At 48.1% G+C, this 23,187-nt stretch overlaps 2 protein-coding genes across 6 annotated transcripts in view; one reads left to right on the top strand and one right to left on the bottom strand.

Annotated features, from left to right (window-relative positions):
* The window catches only part of LOC132388478 (zinc finger protein ZFP2-like), a 44,338-nt gene that overhangs the window by 6,784 nt on the left and 14,367 nt on the right, over positions 1–23,187 (top strand). For 2 of the 3 annotated variants that reach the window (XM_059960820.1, XM_059960821.1), the window contains exon 2: positions 1,137–3,860. In XM_059960820.1, the coding sequence (XP_059816803.1) occupies positions 1,537–2,499 (963 nt within the window). In that variant the 5' untranslated portion in view covers positions 1,137–1,536 and the 3' untranslated portion in view covers positions 2,500–3,860. Of the gene's footprint in view, positions 1–1,136; positions 3,861–19,804; positions 19,922–23,187 lie in introns of those variants that run through there. The other variant, XR_009510245.1, reaches the window with a different exon arrangement.
* LOC132388477 (NACHT, LRR and PYD domains-containing protein 3-like) overlaps positions 11,005–23,187 on the bottom strand; it is a 45,611-nt gene continuing 33,428 nt past the window's right edge. For all 3 annotated transcript variants that reach the window (XM_059960816.1, XM_059960815.1, XM_059960817.1), the window contains 9 exons: positions 22,438–22,601; positions 21,377–21,548; positions 21,212–21,277; positions 13,552–15,289; positions 12,452–12,538; positions 12,134–12,304; positions 11,808–11,978; positions 11,485–11,652; positions 11,005–11,320 (listed from right to left, as the gene is read on the bottom strand). In XM_059960816.1, coding sequence (XP_059816799.1) covers positions 11,233–11,320; positions 11,485–11,652; positions 11,808–11,978; positions 12,134–12,304; positions 12,452–12,538; positions 13,552–15,289; positions 21,212–21,277; positions 21,377–21,548; positions 22,438–22,601 — 2,825 coding nt within the window. In that variant the 3' untranslated portion in view covers positions 11,005–11,232. The remainder of the gene's footprint in view (positions 11,321–11,484; positions 11,653–11,807; positions 11,979–12,133; positions 12,305–12,451; positions 12,539–13,551; positions 15,290–21,211; positions 21,278–21,376; positions 21,549–22,437; positions 22,602–23,187) is intronic.

The raw sequence follows: 23,187 nt of genomic DNA on the forward strand, positions 1-23,187 counted from the left end.
CTTAATTAACTGAAATTTGTATCACAGTCAGATAGAGACAGAAAAAAAGATTTCAGCCCAATGGCCTTCATGAACCATAGTACTGACAACAATAGATGGATTTTATGTTCACTTGTAGAAGACATTGTTGAGGCCTAATTTAGAGTATTGTGTGTAGTTTTGGTCACCTGCCTACAGGAAAGCTGTAAAAGAGGTTCAGAGAGTTCAGAGAAAATTCACAATAAAGTTGCCAGGTCTGGAGGACTTGGGTTATAAAGAAAGATTGAACAGGTCCAGACTTTATTCCTTGGAATGTAGAAGATTGAGGTGAGATTTGATTGTGATAGAGGGCATAGATAGTGTAAATGCAAGCTGGCTTTCTCCACTGAGATTGGGTGGGACTACAACCAGAGGCCAAGGGTTAAGGGTGAAAGGTGAAATGTTATGTGGAACATGAGGGGAAACTTCTTCACACAGACAGTCATCTGGGTGTGGAATGAGCAGCCAGCACGACTGGTGCATGCGAGATCCATTTCAACATTTAAGAGGTTTGTGTAGGTACCTGGATGGTAAGGGTATGGGAGTGGGCAATTTAAATAGTTCGGCATAAACTAGATGGCCCAAAGTGCCTGTTTCTGTGTTGTAATTTTCAATGACTGTGACAAAAACTTGAAATAATACAAAAATTCACTCTAAATCCTTTTTAACAGATGTGCGGACCAACCATTCATCTCAGCAGGAATTTTTTATATGGTGTTAAAACTGTGGCATGTTAAGTTAATAATACATAAAAGAAAATCACAGTTGCACGTCAAGAAAGACTATTTGTGTGAGACTGTTTTAGTTACTGTGGGGCCAGGCACCCATGCAGCTCAGCAGGAGGAGGTAATAATACCAATGGAGAGAGTCAAACTGAGCGAGGGTTCAAATTGGAGATGGCCAAAAGCCCCATTCTTATAGAGACAGGAAGAGCATCAGAGAATTGATGGTCATTGCAGATACCAGCACTCTGCCCAGTCAGGAGATGATATCTCTGTCCAGCTTGTTTTGAACCTCACTGTAACAGTGTGATACCAGATCAAACCTTGGCAACTCAAGTAATCTCATCTGAAATGTTGTCCTACACCCATTGATGGATTTTGCAAATCTTTTTACAGGTTAAATACAAGAAGGAATTTGTCTCCAGGAAGCTCAAACATGACACGCCAGTTTTGTTGTCTCTGTCTAGATATTTAAGAAGTGGAGCAAGGGATTCAATCGACCATTCTTCATGCTCAGACAGTGGGGACAGATTCACTCGGTTAACTGACCAACTGGCATGTCCATCATTTTACACAGGAGAAAGGCCATTCACCTTCTCAGACAGTGGGAATGGATTCACTCGGTCATTTCAACTGAAGGTACATTAGCAAGTTCACACTGGGCAAGGCCATTCACCTGTTCTGTGGGTAAGAAAGGATTAACTCAGTTTTCCCAGCTGTGGACACACCAGTCAGTTCACACCAGGCAGAAGCTGGTCATCTGCTGAATTTCTGGGAAAGGATTCACTCAGTCTTAATGGCTCACCAGGGAGTTCACATCAGGGAGCGGCCATTCACTTGCTCAGTCTGTGGGAAGAGATTCATTAAATCATCCCACCTTCTGAGTCATCAGCGAGTTCACACTGGGGAGAAGCCATTCACCTGCTCAGACTGTGGGAAGAGCTTCACTCACTTATGCAACCTACAGAATCATCAGCCAGTTCACACTGGGGAGAGGCCATTCACCTGCTCAGAATGTGGGAAGGGATTTACTCAGTCATCCAGCCTACTGAGTCATCAGCGAGTTCACACAGGGGAGAGGCCCTTCACCTGCTCAGAATGTGGGAAGGGATTCACTCAGTCATCCCATCTGAAGGTTCATCAGCGAGTTCACACTGGGGAGAAGCCATTCATCTGCTCAGTCTGTGGAAAGGGATTCACTGATTCATCCACCCGGCAGAAACATCAGCGAGTTCACACTGGGGAGAAGTCGTTCACCTGCTCAGAATGTGGGAAGGGATTCACGGATTCATCCTGCCTACTGGTACATCAGCGAGTTCACACTAGGGAGAAGCCGTTCACCTGCTCAGAATGTGGGAAGGGATTCACTCAGTCATCCCACCTGCAGAGACATCAGCGAGTTCACACTGGGGAGAAGCCATTCAAATGCTCAGAATGTGGGAAGAGATTCACTCAATCTTCCACCCTACAGGCACACCAGCGAATTCACACTGGGGAGAAGCCATTCACTTGCTCAGTCTGTGGGAAACAATTCACTCTGTCATTCCAACTACTGAAACACCAGCGAGTTCACACAGGGGAACGGCCGTTCGCCTGCTCAAAATGTGGGAAGAGGTTCGCTGGATCATCCAACTTACAGAGACATCAGCAAGTTCACACTGGGGAGAAGCCGTTCACTTGCTCAGTCTGTGGGAAGGGATTCACTCAGTCGTCCCAACTACTGGCTCACCAGTCAATTCACAATGGGGAGTGGCCATAGTTATGAATCTCTGGGTTTCGTTTGCTGTGGGCTGTCATTTTAAGAGAGAGCGAGAGAGATTAAGAAGGTGAATCAGTCTGACTTGCAGCTTGTTTACATTGCTCGCAGCTTGTTTCCTTTTAACCAAGGACACAGACAATCAGAGTCAGACGGAGACGAAGGAGGAAAAATGGAAGGATCGAAACCAGGGAACTAGAGGCCAAGGGTCACTGTTTGGAACTTTCCTATGCCCACAAGGGTGGGTTAATTATCGATTCACCATACATCGTATATGTAGTTGTCACCGCGTTTGATCCATAGGAGTGGATCTGATTTGGGGTGTCCTATGAAGACCACAGATGTGTTAACCCTTCCCTGGGTGTGGTGTGGTAATTCACTTGAAGACGATACCGCTTGTGACAAGTCACTTTCGGTGATAAATCTTATGAGGGTTTGGAATGACGACAAATAAAATCGACAGCGACTGTTGTGTGGTTTTACCACCATGGAACCTGTGGAATTCAACATAATTGCCTTCTCTCAACATTTACCCTGGATTACAAATATCTCTCTCATCACCTGAACTTTCATACTTTGCTATCTCAAGAATCCAAGCCTTGTTTCTCCAGAGCTCAATAGTTTGGGAGTTTTATTTAAACACATATATACACATAACACTGTTAACTTTTGTTTATCTTGCTTTAGTTACTATATTACAAGTAGATTCTAATACAGATAGTTTTAAGATCAAAAACAGACTCCAGGTATAGTCTATTGCTGCTGGTTCGTTTCTAAAACGTTATGATTCGTAACAAAATTGGGGCCTGCATCCAGTATATGAACAGATTTGGGGGCGTATTCATTAATTATCAATTTCATCCCTTTTCATTTATTGGTGTGTGGAAAATCAGCAGCAATGGATGCTGTTAGATGTCTGGATGCTGACCAACCTGTGAGGCATTAGAGGATGCCAGAAGGGTTGAGTTGTTGAGCCTTGCTAGAAGGGTAAAACTTGCTAAGGTGAAATTGACAATGAGGAGGGCACAGATGCAGAGGATAATAGCTGAACATTATGTATCTGAGGGTGTGTTTAAAGTGGAGGAGTTGGAGGTGTTTCCTGAAAGTAAACCTAGTGAGCTTGAGCTCCAGTACAAGTGAGAAAAATTAAACTGGAGGCTGCGGAAAGGCAGAGGCAGTTTGAGGCTAGAGAAGCAGAAAAACAGAGAAGAGGCAGAAAAATAGAGGGAGGAAACAGAAAGACAGAGGCTGTTCGAGCTGGAAAAGATAAAGAGGTTGCAGCAAAGGAGTCCAGCGTTTTTCTCTGGTGATAAATTTGAGGCCAGTTGGGAAGTTAAATTGGTCCCTACATTTGACGAGGCAGAGATTGATAAATACTTTCATCATTTTGAGAAGGTTGCTCAGAGTTTAAAGTGGCCAGAAGAGGTTTGGCTTATTCTCTTACAAAGTGTAATTAAGGGGGAGGCTCAGCAAGCCTATTCTCCTTTGACAGTTGATGAAGCAGCTGATTATGACATAGTGAAACAGGCTGTGCTCAAAGCTACGAGTTGGTCCCAGAATCATACAGGCAAAAGTTTAGAAATTTGAGGAAATCCGTGAACCAGACTTTTATGGAATTTGCTTATGAGAAGATTGTGTGTTTTGACCGCTGGTGCACATATAAAAATGTGAATGATGATTTTAACAGCTTGAAAGAGTTGGCTTTAATTGAAGAATTCAAAAGGTGCGTCCCTGATGACATAAAGACATATTTAGATGAAAAGGATGCTGCCACTTCGCAGGAGTCTGGGAAACAGTTGAAGGAGAAATATTCTGGTTACTTCTTACTATTGTAAGAAAGCTGGTCATGTGATGGCTGACTGTTCTGTCCTGAAGATGAAAAAGGAAAAGGAGGCAGTCCCAAATGCCCGTGGTCAGTATGTTGAAGCAGCTATCAACCCACTGGGTTCTGAACATGCTGTTGAGGTTCAGTTAAGGTCTGAGAGGTCTGACCGAGTTAAGAAGGGATTAGATCATTTTATGTCAGATGGGTTTATATTAGTAAAGGAAGTGTCAACCCCGGTAACAGTGAACATTTTTTGAGTTACTGGGGCTTCTCAGTCACTTATATCAGACAGTGTTCTAAAGTTTGGTGATGATTCTAACACTGGTGAGGTAAGTCTTATTAAAGTCATTGGGGGCGACATGGTTTCCGTGCCATTGCACAAGGTAACTTTACTGTCAGGGTTCGTTTCAGGACCTGTTAAGATCAGATTATGCTCCAGTTTACTGGTGGAAGATGTTAGTTTGCTGTTAGGGAATGAACTGGCAGATGGTAAAGTTGTTCCTGCAGTGCAGTTAACAACTAACCCAACCACTGACGACCCACAGATGGATTTTAACATTTTTCCTTCCTGCACAGGAACTCGAAGTTTGGCTAAATTGTCTGCCGATGTAGACGAGCTGATAGCAGAACAGAACCAAGACCCTGAGATTGAAGCTTTAAAAGAAACAGCTCTCTCAGATGATGAGATTATCAAAGTGCCAGCAGGGTATTATTTCAAGGATGGTGTGTTAATGCGGAAGTGGAGGCCACCTGCTATACCAGCGAGTGAGGAATGGGCAATTGTTCACCAAGTTATAGTTCCTTAAGTTTATAGGGCTGAAATTTTAACTTTGGCCCACAGTATACCCTTAGGTGGCCATTTTGGAGTGAATAAAACGGTAAACAGGATTACGAAATAATTCTACTGGCCTAATCTGTGGAAAGATGTTATGAGCTTTTGCAGAACCAGTCACACTTGTCAAGTTGTGGCTAAACCTAATCAGGTCACCCCAGTGCCCCACTGTGGTCTATACCTGCTTTCGGTGAACCCTTTTCAAAATTTATAGTGGATTGTGTTGACCCATTGCCAAAGACTAAAGCTGGCCATCAGTATCTACTAACTATTATGTGTACTGCATCCGGATTCCCAGAGGAATACCTCTCAGAAATGTTAAAGCTAAAACTGTGGTGAAGGCTCTTACCAAGTTTTCTACATTTTCTGGTTTGCCTAAAGAAATCCAGTCTGATCAAGGACGTGATTTTACATCTGGATTATTCCAGCAGGTAGTTTATCAGCAGGGAGCTGAACAAATTGCAACATCTGCATACCATCCAGAATCACAAGGGGCTTTAGAAAAATTTCATTCTACCCTCAAAACAATGATTATGACATTAAAATGTTGAAAATGGAAAAGACTGGGATGAAGGAATACATTTGCTTTTGTTCGCAGTAAGAGAGTCGGTACAGAGATCACTGGGCTTTAGTCCATTTGAACTTGTATTTGTTCAGAGAGTGAGGGGACCTTTGACCTTGTTAAAGCAACAGTGGATTGATGGGGATGTACCTGTTAACTTGTTAGACTATGTTTTGAAGTTCAGAAATAAACTACATCAAGCCTGTAGTCTATTGAGACAAAACCTAATGATTTCTCAAAACAAAATGAAGTGTTGGTTTGATAAGCGGGCTTGCAAAAGAAAATACCAGGTGGGAGATAAGGTGCTTACCTTATCTCCAATGTTGACAAATCCACTTCAGGCGAAATTCAACAGACCGTATGAAATAGTCTCTCAGATTAATGATGTGAATTATGTTATTAAAACGCCCGACTGACATAAACTAACACAGTTGGTACACATAAATATGATAAAGCCTAATTTTGACAAGCAGGCACCGTCTGTGAGTGTTGTTGTCAAAACAAATGAATCTGGCAACCCTGAGAATGAAACAATCGACTCGTCTGAGACTTTTCACAAGCCAAACGTGGTCCCAGTTAGGCTAATGAACTCGGTTGTTCTGGAAAACATTGATAACAAGTTGGCTCATCTGCAGCCAAAGCAACAACAGCTGAAAGAATTAATTCTGAAGTTTAAGGATTTATTTCCCGATGTTCCCAAGCAAACCGCGTTTGCAGTACATGACGTAGATATTGGTCAAGCCAAACCGATTAAACAACACCCATATTGCATGAACGTAAAAAAATGTAAATTGGCTGAGCAAGTGTTGTAAGTGGGGAAACAGATTCGATACGTCTCAGAAGCAAGGACTTTGGACAGAAAATGATTTTATTTACAGAAGGCAAACGTGGGAAAACGGCAACAGAAGCAACACGCACAATTTACAGCAGTCGTGGGGAAAGTCGGTTCGGCAATAAAACACACACGGACAATTACTAACGAACGTGGGAAAATCGCCTGGGAACAAAGTGGACGCGCGCACACACGCAAACACACAAAGGAAAATTCTATACGATATCCGCCAGCCCTTGACCCTGTGCAGGCACAGCTCTGTGTTATTAAAGAGAGTAATCAACGCTCCCATCCTACAATGCACAGCTCACTAACAATTTCTCCAGCGCCGTTCCACGGTTCTCAGCCTGGAGTGAAGCAGGGTGGTCTCTCGGAGATGGCAAAGGGAAAGCACACGCGGCACCCTTTATAGTGCACAGGGATGGAGGGTCCAGCCCAGGTAATCTATAGAGGGGCCAAAGGCTCCGTGCCAGCAGAGTTAAGCAGATTACAAAGGCCAATTGCTCGAGGCCAAGTACAAGGCTAATTAAAGGGGCCAATGGTGAGGTGTGTATTTGGCAGGTGGTGTGCCTTGACCAGGTAGTGCGTAGGTTTGTCACGTGAAAGTCACGACCCCTCCAATACAGTCTACCCCTCGGATCCACGCCACTCGCCAAGCATTACATGTAACAGAGTGAGAAGGAAAGTGATATATCTTAATGGAAGTCTTACACTTAACTATTTCTAAGGTTAACGCTGTATGTGACTGTCCAGAACTAAAGAAAGGCAGACGTGCTCGGAATGGTTTGGCAAGCACAGCATAACATACACACAGCGATGATAACGAGAGGTAAAACGTAGAGAGAAGGCAATCACGCCGAATTCCACGGTGGTAATTAATAAATATCAGTGGTGGAAGATCCTCCGTCGAGCCGTTCCAAATCCACACACGAATTACCACCAGAGTGATCTGTCACAGGGATGCCGTCTTCAAGGGGTTCCCACATCACACACCCAGGCAAGGGGTAACTTCGAGTGGCCCCACAGGACATTCCCAGATCCACTCCTTTGGATTATGCAGTGACAGCCACACATCCGAAGTGCTCCGGATCGATGATCACCGCACCCTTGTGGGTTTAGCAGAGTTCCAAATCCCCAGCCTCGACAAGCTGGAACTGCTGCCTTTTCCAGGTTCGCTCCTCTCTCTCTCTCTCTCTCTCTCTCTCTCTTCTTCCGACTCCTGACCGTGACTGTCTGCGTCCTTGTTTTAAAGGTAAACAAGCTGCGAGTCGGTCAGTGAACAACATCATAGTCCTGCCTCACTGAAGCGCTCTGTTAAAGTGACAGTCCACAGTGAACGAAACCTGCGGGTCCGTAACGGTGCATTGATGGGCGAGGAGGGGTCAAACCTTGATTGGCAGGTGACGTGCCTTCCGACCGGGTAGTGGGCAGTGATGTCACGTGACAGTCACGACCCCTCCGATACACTGGGTCAGGAAATGTTCTCTCAAACCGTTCAGTCTCAGTGTACTCCCGACATAAAAACAATTAACCCTGTCTTTCCCTCCAGGCGACCAAGAACGCTCGGAGTCGGCTTTCCTCCAGCAGCTGGTTCTCACAGCGCCAGTGCCTGGATCCCAGTTCAGAGCAGATGAGGACTGAAACAGACGTAGGAATAGGAGCAGGAAGCAGGTCGGGTCAGGTGCAGGCACAGGAATAGGATCGGGGCAGAGGTAGCTGGGGCACTGGTGCCCGAAGTGGACACCCTAGGGTTTCGGGTGTTAGGACAGTCCCTCCGAAAGTGCCCCACCTGACCCATGGGGCCCCAGAAGCACCCGCCTGAATCACAGGGGTAGTAGCAGAGACTGGAATAGACGTAGGAACAGGGACAGGGTTAGAGACAGGGTCAAGGGCAGGAGCAGGGGCCGGCACAGGTGTAGGAGCAGGGATGGGATCAGGGGCAGAGATAGCTGAGGCACTAGTTCCCGAAGTGGACTCCCTGGGTTTTCGAGTGCTAGGACAGTCCCTCCGAAAGTGCCCCACCTCCCCGCACGCATGGTACCGTGGGCACTCAGAGTTCCAATACACCTGATAGTCTACCCCCTCGGGCCGGACAGTAAACCGGCCCTCAACGTCGTCCTCCATTTCCAGCTGCATGAACACCTGACGCCGGAAAGAGATTACGTTACGGAGGGTGCGTCTCTTAAATTTGAGTCTGATGTCAGTTATATCTGACCGCACTTGTCCCAAGCTGTCTAGTGCGGGAAGCAGGACATCGTTGGGGATTAAACGTGTCCGTTAAGCTGCGTGGAAATGTCACCAGCTTCATGTTTAAAAGGATGTTTTCCACCGTGATCCCCCCAACTAAGATCCCGGTGTACTAACTCATCATTCTCTAGATAAAACACTACCTTCCCGAACTCATTCTCTGTGGCCAAAATACCACCTTTCCCAAACAAGTCCTCCATAGACGCCACATATTTTTTGCAGGGCGGTTCTTAGATTCAAAATACATTGCACTCGCGTTCCCCTTTCACCGACCAAAACAAGGCGTTGTCCGAGGCTGGAGTTGCAGCCGCCTTTGTCCAACTCCCCGAAGGCCTGCAACTCCGTGGAGAACGGACCGGCATGCTGACACTACGTCCAAATCTAGAGATATACGGATGTGCCGGTTATAAAGTCCTGGAGCGAGTGGAGTAACTGGCCGGAAAAGTTTGTACTCGACAGTATCTTGCAGGCTCGGCGCCAGAAATTTCAACGCCAGGAAAGGCTCCGTTAGTCCTACAGAACTTCAGGCCGTGAGGAGTCAAGACTTCTCAACAGATGCTCCGGCTCCAACACCGAACGAGAATCACGACAATAAAAGAGGAGGGACGTTGTCCCGATGTTAATGGGAGAACAATGGCGTTTGTCTCCGTTGTTTGGAGCAAACCGGTCTCCTGGCGAATTGCCAGCAGCTGCAGCTGGGAGCCCGGCATTTAGCAGCCGTCAACGAACCCAGTCCAAACTGGCAGAAAAACTCCAAGCGAAGCATCCACGCTAAAACAGCCGCTCACTTATATGTCCAAGAGACAATTCGAAACATCTCCAAAGTTTCTCACGAACTTATACAGCAGATTTTCCCCGATTTCTCCCAGCTCATTCAGAACAGCTCCACGCTGTGTCTGACCCTGCGAGTGTGTGTTTGGATGATGTGGACGGAGATTCACTCTGTGTCTGACCCCGGGAGTGTGTGATGGGTGATGTGGAGGGAGCCTCACTCTGTGTCTGACAGAGGAATTGTGCGATGGGACAGTCTGGAGGGAGATTTTCTCAATGTCTGACCTGCGATTGTGTTATTATACAGTGTGGAGGGAATTCTCTTGGTATCTGACCCGGGTAGTGGGTGATTTCATGGTGTGGACAGAGATTCTCAATGTCTGACGCTGGGAGTGTGTAATGGGACGAGGTGTAGGTAGGTTCACTCTGTGTCTGACACCGGTAGTGTGCGATGGGATGGTGCGGAGGGAACTTCACTGTCTCAGAACCCGGGAGTGTGTGATGGGATGGTGGAGAGGGAGATTTACTGTGTTTCTGACCCCCAGGTGTATGTAATGGGAGGATATAAAAGGAGCTTCACTCAGTGTCTGACCCTGGAGGGTTCTGATGGAACGATGTGGAGTAAACCACACTCTCTGTCTGACACAGAGATTGTGTGATGGTACGATGCGGAGGGAGCTTCACTCTGCGTCTGACACAGAGACTGTGTGATGCGACATTGCAGAGGGATCTTCACTGTTTATCTGATCCGTGGAGAGCGTGATGTGGCCCTGCGGAGGGGCATACACTCTGTGTCTGACCCTCTGCTATTTCTGACCGTTGTGGACGCAAGTCTGATAGTATACCGTATATGAGCTTCCAGTCTCTTTTGTTGATTTTGTCTGCAAAGCCAGGAGAGTGCTCATTAAGGTTGGGGTCCGGAGAGTGGGTGTATCTCGGGTGCGAGGAAGCGGTGGTCAGCCTTGATGGGGATGGGGACTGAAGAGATCCAGGGGACTGGACAATCTCAGCCTGGAACTGAGGCGCAGCTGTACCACTTCATTGTGAGTGTGTGGTTCCCTCTGTATGTGTGTGTGTGTGTGTGTGTGTGTGTGTGTGTGTGTTTCAATGTGTGTGTGGTTCCCTGTGGTGTGATGGGACGGTGTGGAGGGAGCTTCACTCTGGGTCTGACCCCGGGAGCGTGTGATGGGACGATGCGGTTGGAGCTTCACCCTGTGCTGAATGCCGGTATTCCATCCCGCATCCCATTCGTACTTGGGAACCCAGTGAAATCACGTCTGACATTACAGAATTACAGACATTACAGGCATTAACTGTCTGTGGGCGCCTAATCTCTGAGACGCTGCTGTACCAGTGTGAGGAGCTCAGAACCATTATTGCAGTTCACCGAATGCGGGGGGCAGCAGTAACTCCAGGTCTCCTCTAGTGAGACTCAGGAATGCAGGAAGTTACAGCGGTTTATTGATTTCATCATGACAAATGCAAATTAAGGAATGTGTGAACTGGATAGGACGCGGAATCATGTCACTGCGGCACCGCCTCTGAGATCACAGAGAGCTCGGCTGAAGCCAGGATCTGTTAGAACAGTTAGAAAGTAAACGTGTATTGCAGGAAATCGGCCAACATGTCCTCATCCAGCGAGCAGGGCTGTTCACACATTCAGATCTTCACAACTCCACTCTCAGTCCTGGTCTGGGTTCCTGCAGTGATCTCAGTTCCCTCTCTCCTGTTGGACTGAACCGATTCCAGTGCAGCCTGAAACAGATGGGAGAATAAAGATGAAATAAACTGATTACACAACAGTGTCAGTAACAGGGGACCGGGGTTAATGTTTCAACAACACTCACAGACAAATATCACCAGAAAACCCGCGGATCCGCTGATATTTCATCACATTGAACATTAACACAAACACTCACCAGATCCGCTCCAGACTCGGGAGGGTCAATATGAGGCGGCGGAGAGCGGGGACAGATCGGTCTGTCAGTGAGTTTAATCCCAGGTCCAGCTCCGTCAGTGATGGGTTTGTAATGAGAGCGGAAGCGAGATCCTCGGCGCCAGAATCCCTGAGACCGACATTGTACAGCCTGGAGATGAGAGAGAGTGAGGGTGAAGGACACAGAGAGACAGGAGATGGTACAAATCCCCAGTGTTTATCAGTAACACAATTACAGATCACATTAGTGTTCAGTGTCAGACACCCAGTGACTGTAAACACAATCTCCCACAGTCTGGTACTTACAGCAGTTTCTGTATTTTACACTCCGGGTTCCTCAGAGCCGCAGAAACCAGTTTCACTCCTGAATCTCCCAGTTTATTTTCACTCAGATCCAGCTCCGTCAGTGATGGGTTTGTTCTGAGAGCGGAGACGAGATCCTCGACACCAGAATCTGAGAGACTGATATCTCTCAGCCTGCAGATGACAGAGAGTGAGGGTGAAGTACACAGTGAGATACGAGACGGTACAAATCCCCAGTGTTTATCAGTAACACAATTACTGATAACATTAATGTTCAGTGTCAGACACCCAGTGACTGTAAATACAATCTCCCACAGTCTGGTATTTACCCCAGTTTCTGTATTTTACACTCCGGGTTCCTCAGAGCCACAGACACCAGTTTCACTCCTGTATCTCCCAGTTTATTACGATCCATGTTCAAATCCATCAGTGATCGGTTTGTTCCGAGAGCGGAGGCAAGATTCTCAGCGCCAGAAACTGTAAGATCGACATTGTCCAACCTGGAGATGAGAGAAAGTGAAGGACACTGAGAGAGGAGGTAGTACAAATTCCCAGAGTTTACCTGTATCTCAATTACTGATCACATTAATGTTCAGTGTCAGACACCCAGTGACTGTAAACACAATCTCCCACAGACTGGTACTTACCCCAGTTTCCGTATTTTACACTCCGGGTTCCTCAGAGCCGCAGAAACCAGTTTCACTCCTGAATCTCCCAGTTCATTCCCCGCAAGTCTAAACACAAACAGACAGATTGCTGAACAAATGGATGAATTGATGAGGGTCTGAAGGAATTACTCTCAATCAGGTATTTCAGGAACCACGATACCCTTCAGTAAATCACTGATCGGTGTTCCCATCACTGTCAACGTCCCTCTCTGCCCAGCTCCAGGGTATTCACCGAATATCAGTAATTTAATCTGTTGTTGTGACCCTGTAAAATACACATATTCTGTCTCATTTCTGGCAGTTAGAAAAGTGTTATTGGCCTGAGAGCATCAGAAGGGGCAGGGATGAATGATGGAAGAAAGTCCCACAGTGAGGAAAATTTATGATTGGGAGACTGTCGATGGGAATGGTGGAAGAGCCCGCACCTGAGGAAAACTCGATGGGAAGAGAGATCCCACAGGAGGAAGGAGGATGGGAAAAGTTAATCCTACAAGACGAGAGGATGCAGAAAAAGATTGCAAGGAAGAGGTGGGTTTGAACTGAGGGCCACAGTCGGGAGAGAAGATGTGCCCATGGTGTCGGGGTATCTGGTAGTGAGCACAGTCACACAGGTGGACTGATGGTGATAGTCACACAAGGGGACGGGCAGGGGAGGACAATCTCACAATGGTATTTCTTTACTTCTCACTGGGGCAGTCTGCTGACGGTCTCTTGTCCCTCACCGGGAAGGGGGTGTGAAGCTCTGACCCACCTGCTGCAGTCAGTGTCGGTCTGGGTGTCAGTAGCAGTGAGAAGGAACATTGTCAATGGACGTGTCACAGGCTGAGAAAAACACGGCCAGTCCTGTGATTTATTATCATTAAACCAAAGGCCGGTGTTCTCTGAACTGACAAAGTCTCTAACAGCCCTTCACAAGGAATCACAGTAACCTCCTGTACTTGGGGAATTAGTGGCCAATCACAAGGGCATTTGTCACAATTCTTCAGAAGCTCATTTACTATAGTTTTAACCAAATCCCTTGACATTGAAAGAGCAAAATGGAACAGTTTCACAGATCAGAGTGAGAGATAAGTCGTTACCTCAAATCCTGGCACTTGTGCAGCCCGGGTCCCAGTCGCTGGCTTCCTTCACTTTGAATGAGGCAGTACTCCAGGTCGAGGTGTTTTATTGTATCACAGAGTCCGATGACATGAGACAGGACCGCGCAGTCAATCGGGGTCAGTGTTATTCCACAGAATGAAAGTGTTTCCATAGATTCCAGTGCGGCCTGAGCCAGTCCACGATTATGAAACTCAAACAGGTAGTGCAATGTGTTCAGGAGGCTCCTTTTACCAGCTTTACTCTCTGTGTTTCCACTCTGGCGTTTAACCTCCTCCTTCACCCAGTCAATCACCCGGCAGGTTGTTTCATTGGGAAATGGACCCAGAAACTCCTCCAGGCCCCGAGCTGTCACTGGGTTGGAGAGACCAGCAACAAAACGGAGAAATACCTCAAATCGCCCATCCTTCACACAGTGGGCTTCAGTGAGGAGTTTCATGATATCTCTGCCATCTGGGATCAGGAATTGTGCGACTGCAGCTACAAACTCTTGGATGGTGAGGTGTGGGAATGTGTACACCACGCTCCGGGCAGAATCCTCTCTCTCCAAAAGCTCCATCAGGAACCCGGACAGGAACCGGGAAGGCTGCAGATTGTAGTTGATCAAATCTCCATCTGTAAACACAATCTTCCTCTCGGACACTCCTCTGAAGGCCAACTGACCAACCCTGAGTAACACATCACGGGGGTTCTCAATCTCACGGCCATGGTTTTTCAGGATGTTGTAAATGTAGTAGGAGTACAGTTGGGTAATGGTCTTGGGAACTCGCTGTGGGTCCCTGACTCTTTGTGTGAAAAAGGGGCCCAGTGCCAGAGCGAGGATCCAGCAGTAGGAGGGGTTGTAGCGCATGGTGTACAGGATCTCATTCTCCTCCACGTGTTTGTAAACAGCTTCCGCCACCGTCTGATCTTCAAAATGTTTGATGAAATATTCCTTCCGTTCCTCACCTGAAAATCCCAGGATTTCAGCTTCGGTACCGATCTCAGCCTTTTCCAATAAATGTAACGCAGTGGGACGGGTGGTCACCAGCACTGAACACCCTGGGAGCAGCTTGTGCTGGATTAAACTGTACAGAATGTCAGACACCTTGCACTTGTATTCAGGATCTGTGCACGTGCACCGAGTTTCCGTGTCTCTCCGACTGTCAGAAAAATTAATTTGGTCATTGAATTCATCCAAACCATCGAATATAAACAGCGATCCCTCTGGGTTCTTCCAGACCTCTCTCAGGATATTCCCAAAGTAAGGATACTGATTCAGGATCAGTTCCTTCAGGTTTATTCTGCAGTTAATGGTGTTTAAATCGCGGAATTTGAAACTGAAGACAAACTGGAACTGTTGGTATATTTTCCCTGTGGCCCAGTCATGAACAATCTTTTGTACCATTGTTGTTTTCCCGATCCCTGGGACTCCGGCCACTGCTGCTGAACTCCCAGATTTGGAGTTAGTTTGGGAAAAGCTGCTCTGGAACAACTGATCCATCTGGAGTTTCTCCAGCTCTCCGCAGAGATGTTTTTCTCTCCACTCCTCGTGGTCTCTGCCTCTTGCCAGCAGCTCATGTTCCACCATTAGCCGGTCTCGAACAGTAGAAATGACCGTGAGCTCAGCGTATCGATCAACCAGCTGGAAAACCTTCACCTTCTCCCTCATCAGGATCGTGTTCACTCTCAGTGTTTCAGTTTGTGCCCGCAGAGTCTCCTTGTGTTTCTGTTGGACATCTTCCATGGGAACAGACAGTGGACAAACTGTTAGATGCCTCAGCTCAGAACTCAGTATTTAAGCACACAAGAGTTAGCTCAGAGCTGTTGCATTGATGGATTCATCAATGGTTGTTCGTACAGTAAAGTAAATTTGATTAACAGACCTCTGACTGGACAGAGAGGCCTGTTCCAGATAAACACCAGATCATCACATTTCCACATTAACTGTGCTGTGAAGGTGAGTATTTCGCTGGTAGTTTACTGACCCCCAACTGTCCCGTACTGGACAACATCTCACTACTGCCACAGATATCATTGCTCCTAAGGAAGTATCTTTTAATCCCTTGTGTTGATGTGGCGTATGGAGATAGAGAAGAAGGTGGTGGTCATTCTGTCAAAGGAACAGGTCGGGGAAATACAGCTCACCCTCCCCTTCCACCATCACTGAATCAAAATACAAAGCAGCAGATTTGCTGATCAGAACATGAACTGTGGGTGGGTGGGTGGGGTGCGTCGGATCTCAAACTGTGTTCGAAACCTGTCGGGTGTGTGGGGTTATGCACTGTGTCCGGCCTCTGCCAGGGATGTATGGGGAGAGCACAGTGTGTCAGGACCCTGTCAGGTGTGTGGGGTCTCAGTGTGTCAGTATCCTGTCAGGGGTGTGGGGTCTCACAGTGTGTCAGGATCCTGTCAGGGGTGTGGGGTCTCACAGTGTGTCAGGGCCCTGTCAGTGGTGTGTGGGGTCTCACAGTGTGTCAGTATCCTGTCAGGTGTGTGGGGTCTCAGTGTGTCAGTATCCTGTCAGGGGTGTGGGGTCTCACAGTGTGTCAGTATCCTGTCAGGGGCATATGGGGTCCCACAGTGTATCAGGACACTGTCAAGGGAGTGTGGGGTCGTAAAGGTTGTCAGCGCCCTAACCGGCATGTGTGGTGTTTCACGGTGTGTCAGGACCCTGTCAGAAATATGTGGGGTCTCGTAGTGTGTCAACCTGTTTAGGGGTGTGAGGGTCTCAGCATGTGTCAGTATCCGGTTAGGAGTGTGTGGTCTCACATCCTGTCAGGACAGTACCAGCGGTGTGTGGGGTCTCAGTGTTTCAGGACCCTGTCAGGCATGTGTGGTGTCTCACAGTTTGTCAGGATCCTGCCAGGAGTGTGGGGTCTCACGGTTTGTCAATTGATAATAGACGATAGGTGCAGGTGCAGGCAATTCAGCCTTTTGAGCCAGCACCGCCATTCAATGTGATCATGGCTGATCAGACACAATCAGTACCCCGTTCCTGCCTTCTCCCCATATCCCTTGACTCCGCAATCTTTAACAACTCTATCTAACTGTTTCTTGAAACCATCTGGAGAATTGGTCTCCACTGCCTTCTGAAGCAGAGCATTCCATAGATCCACAACTCTCTGGGTGAAAAGTTTTTCCTGAATTCCATTCTAAATGACCTACCCCTTATTGTTAGCTGTGGCCTCTTGTTCTGGACTCCCCCAACATCAGGACCATGTTTCCTGCCTCTAGTGTGTACAATCGCTTAAAAATCTTATATATTTCAATCAGATCCCCTCGCATCCTTCTAAATTCCAGAGTATCAGGACCCTATCTGGCGTGTGTGGCATCTCATGGTGTATCACGAACCTGTCAGGGGAGTGTCGCGTCTGACAGTGTGCCAGGACCCTGTCAGGGGTGTGTGGGGTCTCACAGTGTGACAGGATCCTGTCAGGGGTGTGTGGGGTCTCACAGTGTGTCAGGATCCTGTCAGGGGTGTGTGGGGTCTCACAGTGTGTCAGGATCCTGACAAGGGTGTGTGGTGTCTCACAGTGTGTCAGGATCCTGTCAGGGATGTGTGGGGTCTCACAGTGTGTCAGGACCCTGTCAGGGGTGTGTGGTGTCTCACAGTATGTTAGGACACGGCCAGGGGTGTGTGGGGTCTCACAGTGCGTCCGGACCCTGGCAGGCATGTGTGGCTTCTCACTGTGTGTCAGGAACCTAAAATGAGTTTGTGGGGCATCACGGTGTGTCAGGTCCCTGCCAGGGGTGTGTGGGGTCTCACAGTGTGTCAGGACCCTGTCAGGTGTGTGTGGTGTCTCACAGTGTGTCAAGACATGGCCAGGGGTGTGTGGGATCTCACAGTGCATCCGGACCCTGGCAGGCGTGCGTGGCCTCGCACTGTGTGTCAGGAACCTAAAATGAGTTTGTGGGGCATCACAGTGTGTCAGGTCCCTGCCAGGGGTGTGTGGGGTCTCAGAGTGTGTCAGGACCCTGTCAGGTGTGTGGGGTCTCAGTGTGTCAGTATCCTGTCAGGGGTGTGGGGTCTCACAGTGTGTCAGTATCCTGTCAGGTGTGTGGGGTCTCAGTGTGTCAGTATCCTGTCAGGGGTGTGGGGTCTCACAGTGTGTCAGGACCCTGTCAGGGGTGTGGGGTCTCACAGTGTGTCAGGACCCTGTCAGATGTGTGGGGTCTCACAGTGTGTCAGTATCCTGTCAGGGGCATATGGGGTCCCACAGTGTATCAGGACACTGTCAAGGGAGTGTGGGGTCGTAAAGGTTGTCAGCGCCCTAACCGGCATGTGTGGTGTTTCACGGTGTGTCAGGACCCTGTCAGAAATATGTGGAGTCTCGTAGTGTGTCAACCTGTTTAGGGGTGTGAGGGTCTCAGCATGTGTCAGTATCCGGTTAGGAGTGTGTGGTCTCACATCCTGTCAGGACAGTACCAGCGGTGTGTGGGGTCTCAGTGTTTCAGGACCCTGTCAGGCATGTGTGGTGTCTCACAGTTTGTCAGGATGCTGCCAGGAGTGTGTGGGGTCTCACAGTGTGTCAGGACCCTGTCAGGTGTGTGTGGTGTCTCACAGTGTGTCAAGACATGGCCAGGGGTGTGTGGGATCTCACAGTGCATCCGGACCCTGGCAGGCGTGCGTGGCCTCGCACTGTGTGTCAGGAACCTAAAATGAGTTTGTGGGGCATCACGGTGTGTCAGGTCCCTGCCAGGGGTGTGTGGGGTCTCACAGTGTGTCAGGACACTGTCAGGTGTGTGTGGTGTCTCACAGTGTGTCAAGACATGGCCAGGGGTGTGTGGGATCTCACAGTGCATCCGGACCCTGGCAGGGTGCGTGGCCTCGCACTGTGTGTCAGGAACCTAAAATGAGTTTGTGGGGCATCACAGTGTGTCAGGTCCCTGCCAGGGGTGTGTGGGGTCTCAGAGTGTGTCAGGACCCTGTCAGGGATGTGTGGGGTCTCACAGTGTGTCAGGACCCTGTCAGGGGTGTGTGGGGTCTCGCAGTGTGTCAGGACCCTGTCAGGGGTGTGTGGGGTCTCACAGTGTGTCAGGACCCTGTCAGGGATGTGTGAGGTCTCACAGTGTGTCAGGTCCCTGCCAGGGTTGTGTGGTGTCCCACTGTATCTCAGGACCCTGTCAGGGGTGTGTGGGGTCTCACAGTGTGTCAGGACCCTGTCGGGTTGTGTGGTGTCTCACAGTATCTCAGGACCCTGTCAGGGGTGTGTAGGGTCTCACAGTGTGTCAGGACCCTGCCAGGGGTATGTGGGTTCTCACAGTGTGACAAGACCCTGTCAGGGGTGTGTGGGGTCTCACAGTGTGTCAGGAACCTGGCAGGGATGTGTGGGGTCTCACAGTGTGTCAGGACCCTGTCAGGGGTGTGTGGCGTCTCACTGTGTGTCAGGACCCTGTCGGGTTGTGTGGTGTCTCACAGTATCTCAGGACACTGTCAGGGGTGTGTGGGGTCTCACAGTGTGACAAGACCCTGTCAGGGGTGTGTGGGGTCTCACAGTGTGACAAGACCCTGTCAGGGGTGTGTGGGGTCTCACAGTGTGACAAGAACCTGTCAGGGGTGTGTGGGGTCTCACAGTGTGTCAGGAACCTGGCAGGGATGTGTGTGGTCTCACAGTGTGTCAGGACCCTGTTAGGGATGTGTGGGGTCTCTCAGTGTGTCAGGACCTTGTCCGGGGTGTGTGGGGTCTCACAGTGTGTCAGGACCCTGTCAGGAGTGTGTGTGGTCTCATGGTGTGTCAGGACCCTGCCAGAGTTGTGTGGGGTCTCATGGTGTGTCAGGACCCTGTCGGTGGTGTGTGGGATCTCACAGTGTGTCAGGACCCTGTCAGGAGTGTGTGGAGTCTCACAGTGTGTCAGGACCCTGTCAGGAGTGTGTGGAGTCTCACAGTGCGTTAGGACCCTGTCAGGGGTGTGTGGTGTCTCACTGTGTGTCAGGACGTCAGGGGTGTGTGGTGTCTCAAAGTGTTTCAGGAGCCTCTCAGAGTTGTGTGTGGTCTCATGGTGTGTCAGGACCCTGCCAGAGTTGTGTGGTTTCTCAGTGTGACAGGACCCTGTCAGGATTGTGTGGTGTGACTATTCAATGTGTTGGGCTGTCATAGGGAGCGTAGGAATACACTGATCCTGGATATATTCACTTTTGAGAATGTGACAGTGGCAGAAATGATGTTCTTCAATAATCAGGGAGTGTATCAGTTTCATATTCAGGAATGGGTTTGGGAATTTCTCTGTCTTGTCTGTTCCCTCTGCAAACAGGATGAAGGACAATGATGATCAAGCTTGTCGCGATTTTCTAAACCCGTGTTCAGGGACACTGAGGGGTTTCATTGACCGGGTCTGGACTGGAGCAATATTTACAGAGGTCCCAGAAACGTCAGTAGTTTGCAAACTTCCTGATTCGTCTATCTCTGCTCCCATATTTAAATTATCATCTTTGGGATTTGTTATTGTAAATGAGAGAGACTGAACCAGGGTTCTGGCCAAGATTCCTTGTATTTCTGGTAAGAGCTGCTCTGTGGTTGAACAGACCAGTTGGGATGTTCCCTGCTTTTCTAATTAAAGTGATGCTATTATTACTATTCTGTGACTGGAACTTCAGTGGACGCCCAGCTCTGAGAAAAGATAATCTGCGGGAACTGGGGGAGTTTAGAAAATGGTTAAGGATGAGGCTGTTCAGGGAGGGGCAGTGCCTGGCAAGAGAAGGTTTTGACTTATTGGTGTGAAGAAATATAAGATTATTTTTCCATTCTCCAGATCGCCCCTTCTCCACTCAGACTCCGGTGGGGATCTGTAGTTGCAGGCCCCAGAGCGGTGTGACCACTTTCCTCAAACTCGCCAGCTCTCTGCCTCTTTCCTCAAAATGTCCTTTGAAAACTCTCCCTCTAGCAAACACGTTTCCCTGTGTCTCACTGTGTTCTCTGTCACAGTGTCAACATTTACCTGGTCAGATCCTGTTGGCTCAACAACTGAACCGCCCGACGCAAATTACAACCGTTGGTGGAAACAGAGGTCAAGTTTCAACTTAATGAAATTTGCTTCAGCCTCATCTGGGTCATTGCGTACCGTTCCGATCGCCCCACTACCGGAGGGATGTTGTGGCTTAAGAGAGGGAGCAGAAGAGGTTTACCGGGATGCTGCCTGGTTTAGAAGGCATGTGCTATCATGAGAGGCTGGATGAAATTAGGTTGTTTGCTCTGGTTCATCGGAGGCTGAGAGGAGCTCTGACACAGGTTCACAAGATTACGAGAGGCTTGGATAGAGTGGACAGAGAGAATCCGTTTCCCACGGTTGAAATGTCTATTACCAGAGGGAATATATTGAAGTGGTTGAAATGTCTATTACCAGAGGGGATATATTGAAGGTGAGAGGGTGTAGAATGAAGGGGGATGTGAAGGACAGCTTATTTTTTAAATTAGACAATCGTGGCTGCCTGGAATGCACTGCCTGGTAAGGTGGTCGAGGCAAATTATTAGAAGCTTTTAAAGGACTTTTGGACAGTCACATGGGTGTAAGGAAGATGGAAGCACGTGGACATGGTGAAGGAAGGAGAGATTAGTCTTCAGGTTTGTTTGATTTATTTCTTAGCTGTTTCGGCACAATATAATTTGTGTAATGGCCTGTTCCTGTGTTATACTCTTCAGTGTTCAATGTACGTTCACTTACCTTTCAGCTCACTGAGAACCTTTAGTAAAAGTTGAGCGGGAATTGGTCGATGGGAAGGATCACAACCTGTTTAAATATCAACAAATTGAGGGAAATCATTTTCGTAGCATTTTAAAGTGTGCTGTATTAAATCCAAATTTAAATTAATCTCTGATATTATCTCACCATAAATCTGGATTTCCTTCAGTATTTTGTCCAACTTTGGGACACCAATCCTCATTTTCACAAAGGTTTCCCACATCACCCTCCGGGCGCGGGAGCCTTTCTCCATCACCAGGCTCAGGAGGAGTTTAGAACTGTCCGCCCGCTCTCCCTTATCAGCGAGATCAGAGATTTTCTGTGAAGAGTAACAGTGAACATATTGGGGACTGACAGATTCACACAGAGAATGGGAATTAAATGATGTGCTCTGTAACGGGATCACCCGGACGGGTGCTGATCCTGTCTGGACATGGACTGTACATTCTGAGTGCAGAGCACACGGAGGGACATTCACCATGAACCTGGTCCACCAGTCAATGAGATCCTGGCTGGTCTGTGACCGCTTCATTGATGTGGCTCCAAATCCATAAATATTTCCTCACCGGATTTGACGGTGTAAAACAAAATCAGAAAATAACGATCACAGATGAAGAAAGAAGTCAGGAGGGTTTTTGTATCAGCGTGAACAGTCTCTGGGAATTTGCAGAAAAGATGATGTGATTCATCTCCTCAGTCCGCCAGTGCCCAACATGACAGCGGATTTCCCGCTGGCACCTGATGCCTTTCCTTTGCCTTTTCCAGTGGAGGTTTATTCAGTGATTACACATTACAACATGGCAGTATTCCCCGATCCACACTGTTTGCAGTTACAGATTGTCACAGAATGATCTCCAGCGGGAACAGAACACACTCGAGCTCCTGTGGCATCCAGTCGTAATGCCCCGGTTCTCAGTGAATCCTGCCGTCACTCTGTACACTCTTCCCAAAATAAAGATTCCTGCCGTACTTCCATTTAAGCTCTTTAATTGCAACATCATAGAACTGTTGCCTACTCCCCTCGCTCTGAACATTGAGCCACCAGCAGGGGTATTTACAACTTTTTCAACCATCGCTTGAGATTCACATTTTTAAGAATTTCTTTATTTCTGATTTGTTTTAAGCTTTATGATCCGATGAGTGAGAGTTATGACACCCATCAGTCCTGTGACGTGTGAAAATTCAAACCCTTTCTCTCTCCCACTCACCCGATGTTCCTCTCCGCTGAACTGATTCTCGGCCGTTAACGCCAGGCTCACTCCGTGCACCCCTCCTTCCATCGCCTGCTCCAGCCTGTCCCGGTAGAAGTCCATCAACCGCAGCAGCTGGGAATCGTCCCAGCTTGCCAGGAGCTCGGTGATCACTCTCAGATCTGTGAAGGAAAATGGGGAAAATTAAAGACATTATCGAACACCTAATGGACCACAAATTTATCTCTGGAGCCTAAAGACGGGGATTCTGTGCAGCACGTTGCCAAACAGAATCAGAAATAGACACACAGAAGTGTTACAATCTGGAAGGACAGATCAGAGAAGGAATTTCACAGCGAAAGACAGGGCAGTGAGTAGTGAACTGAGGAACATGGATATGACCCCATGGATTTTAAATGATTGAAAGTGGTGTCACGTGGAGTTAGGGGTGTAAATAAATATTTGATACATTGGATGTTATAAATCCAAACGTGAGTAGAGACATACACAAGCTGCTGTAAGAATTCAACAGTTCACGCAGCAACCATGGAAATGTGTATACAGTCGATGTTACGGGCCGAGATCCTTTGCAAAACGTCGACTCTTTACTCTTTCCCATAGCTGATGTCTGGCCACTGAGTTCCTCAAGCATTTTGTGTCTGATGGTTAGAATTCCCGATACTACAGATTTTCTCATCTCACAATGTGTCAGAAACCTGTCAGGTGTCTGTGGGGTTACACAGTGTGTCAGGACCCTGTCAGGTGTGT

Source organism: Hypanus sabinus, unplaced genomic scaffold (genome assembly GCF_030144855.1).
Source record: "Hypanus sabinus isolate sHypSab1 unplaced genomic scaffold, sHypSab1.hap1 scaffold_333, whole genome shotgun sequence".
NCBI classification, from domain to species: domain Eukaryota; kingdom Metazoa; phylum Chordata; class Chondrichthyes; order Myliobatiformes; family Dasyatidae; genus Hypanus; species Hypanus sabinus.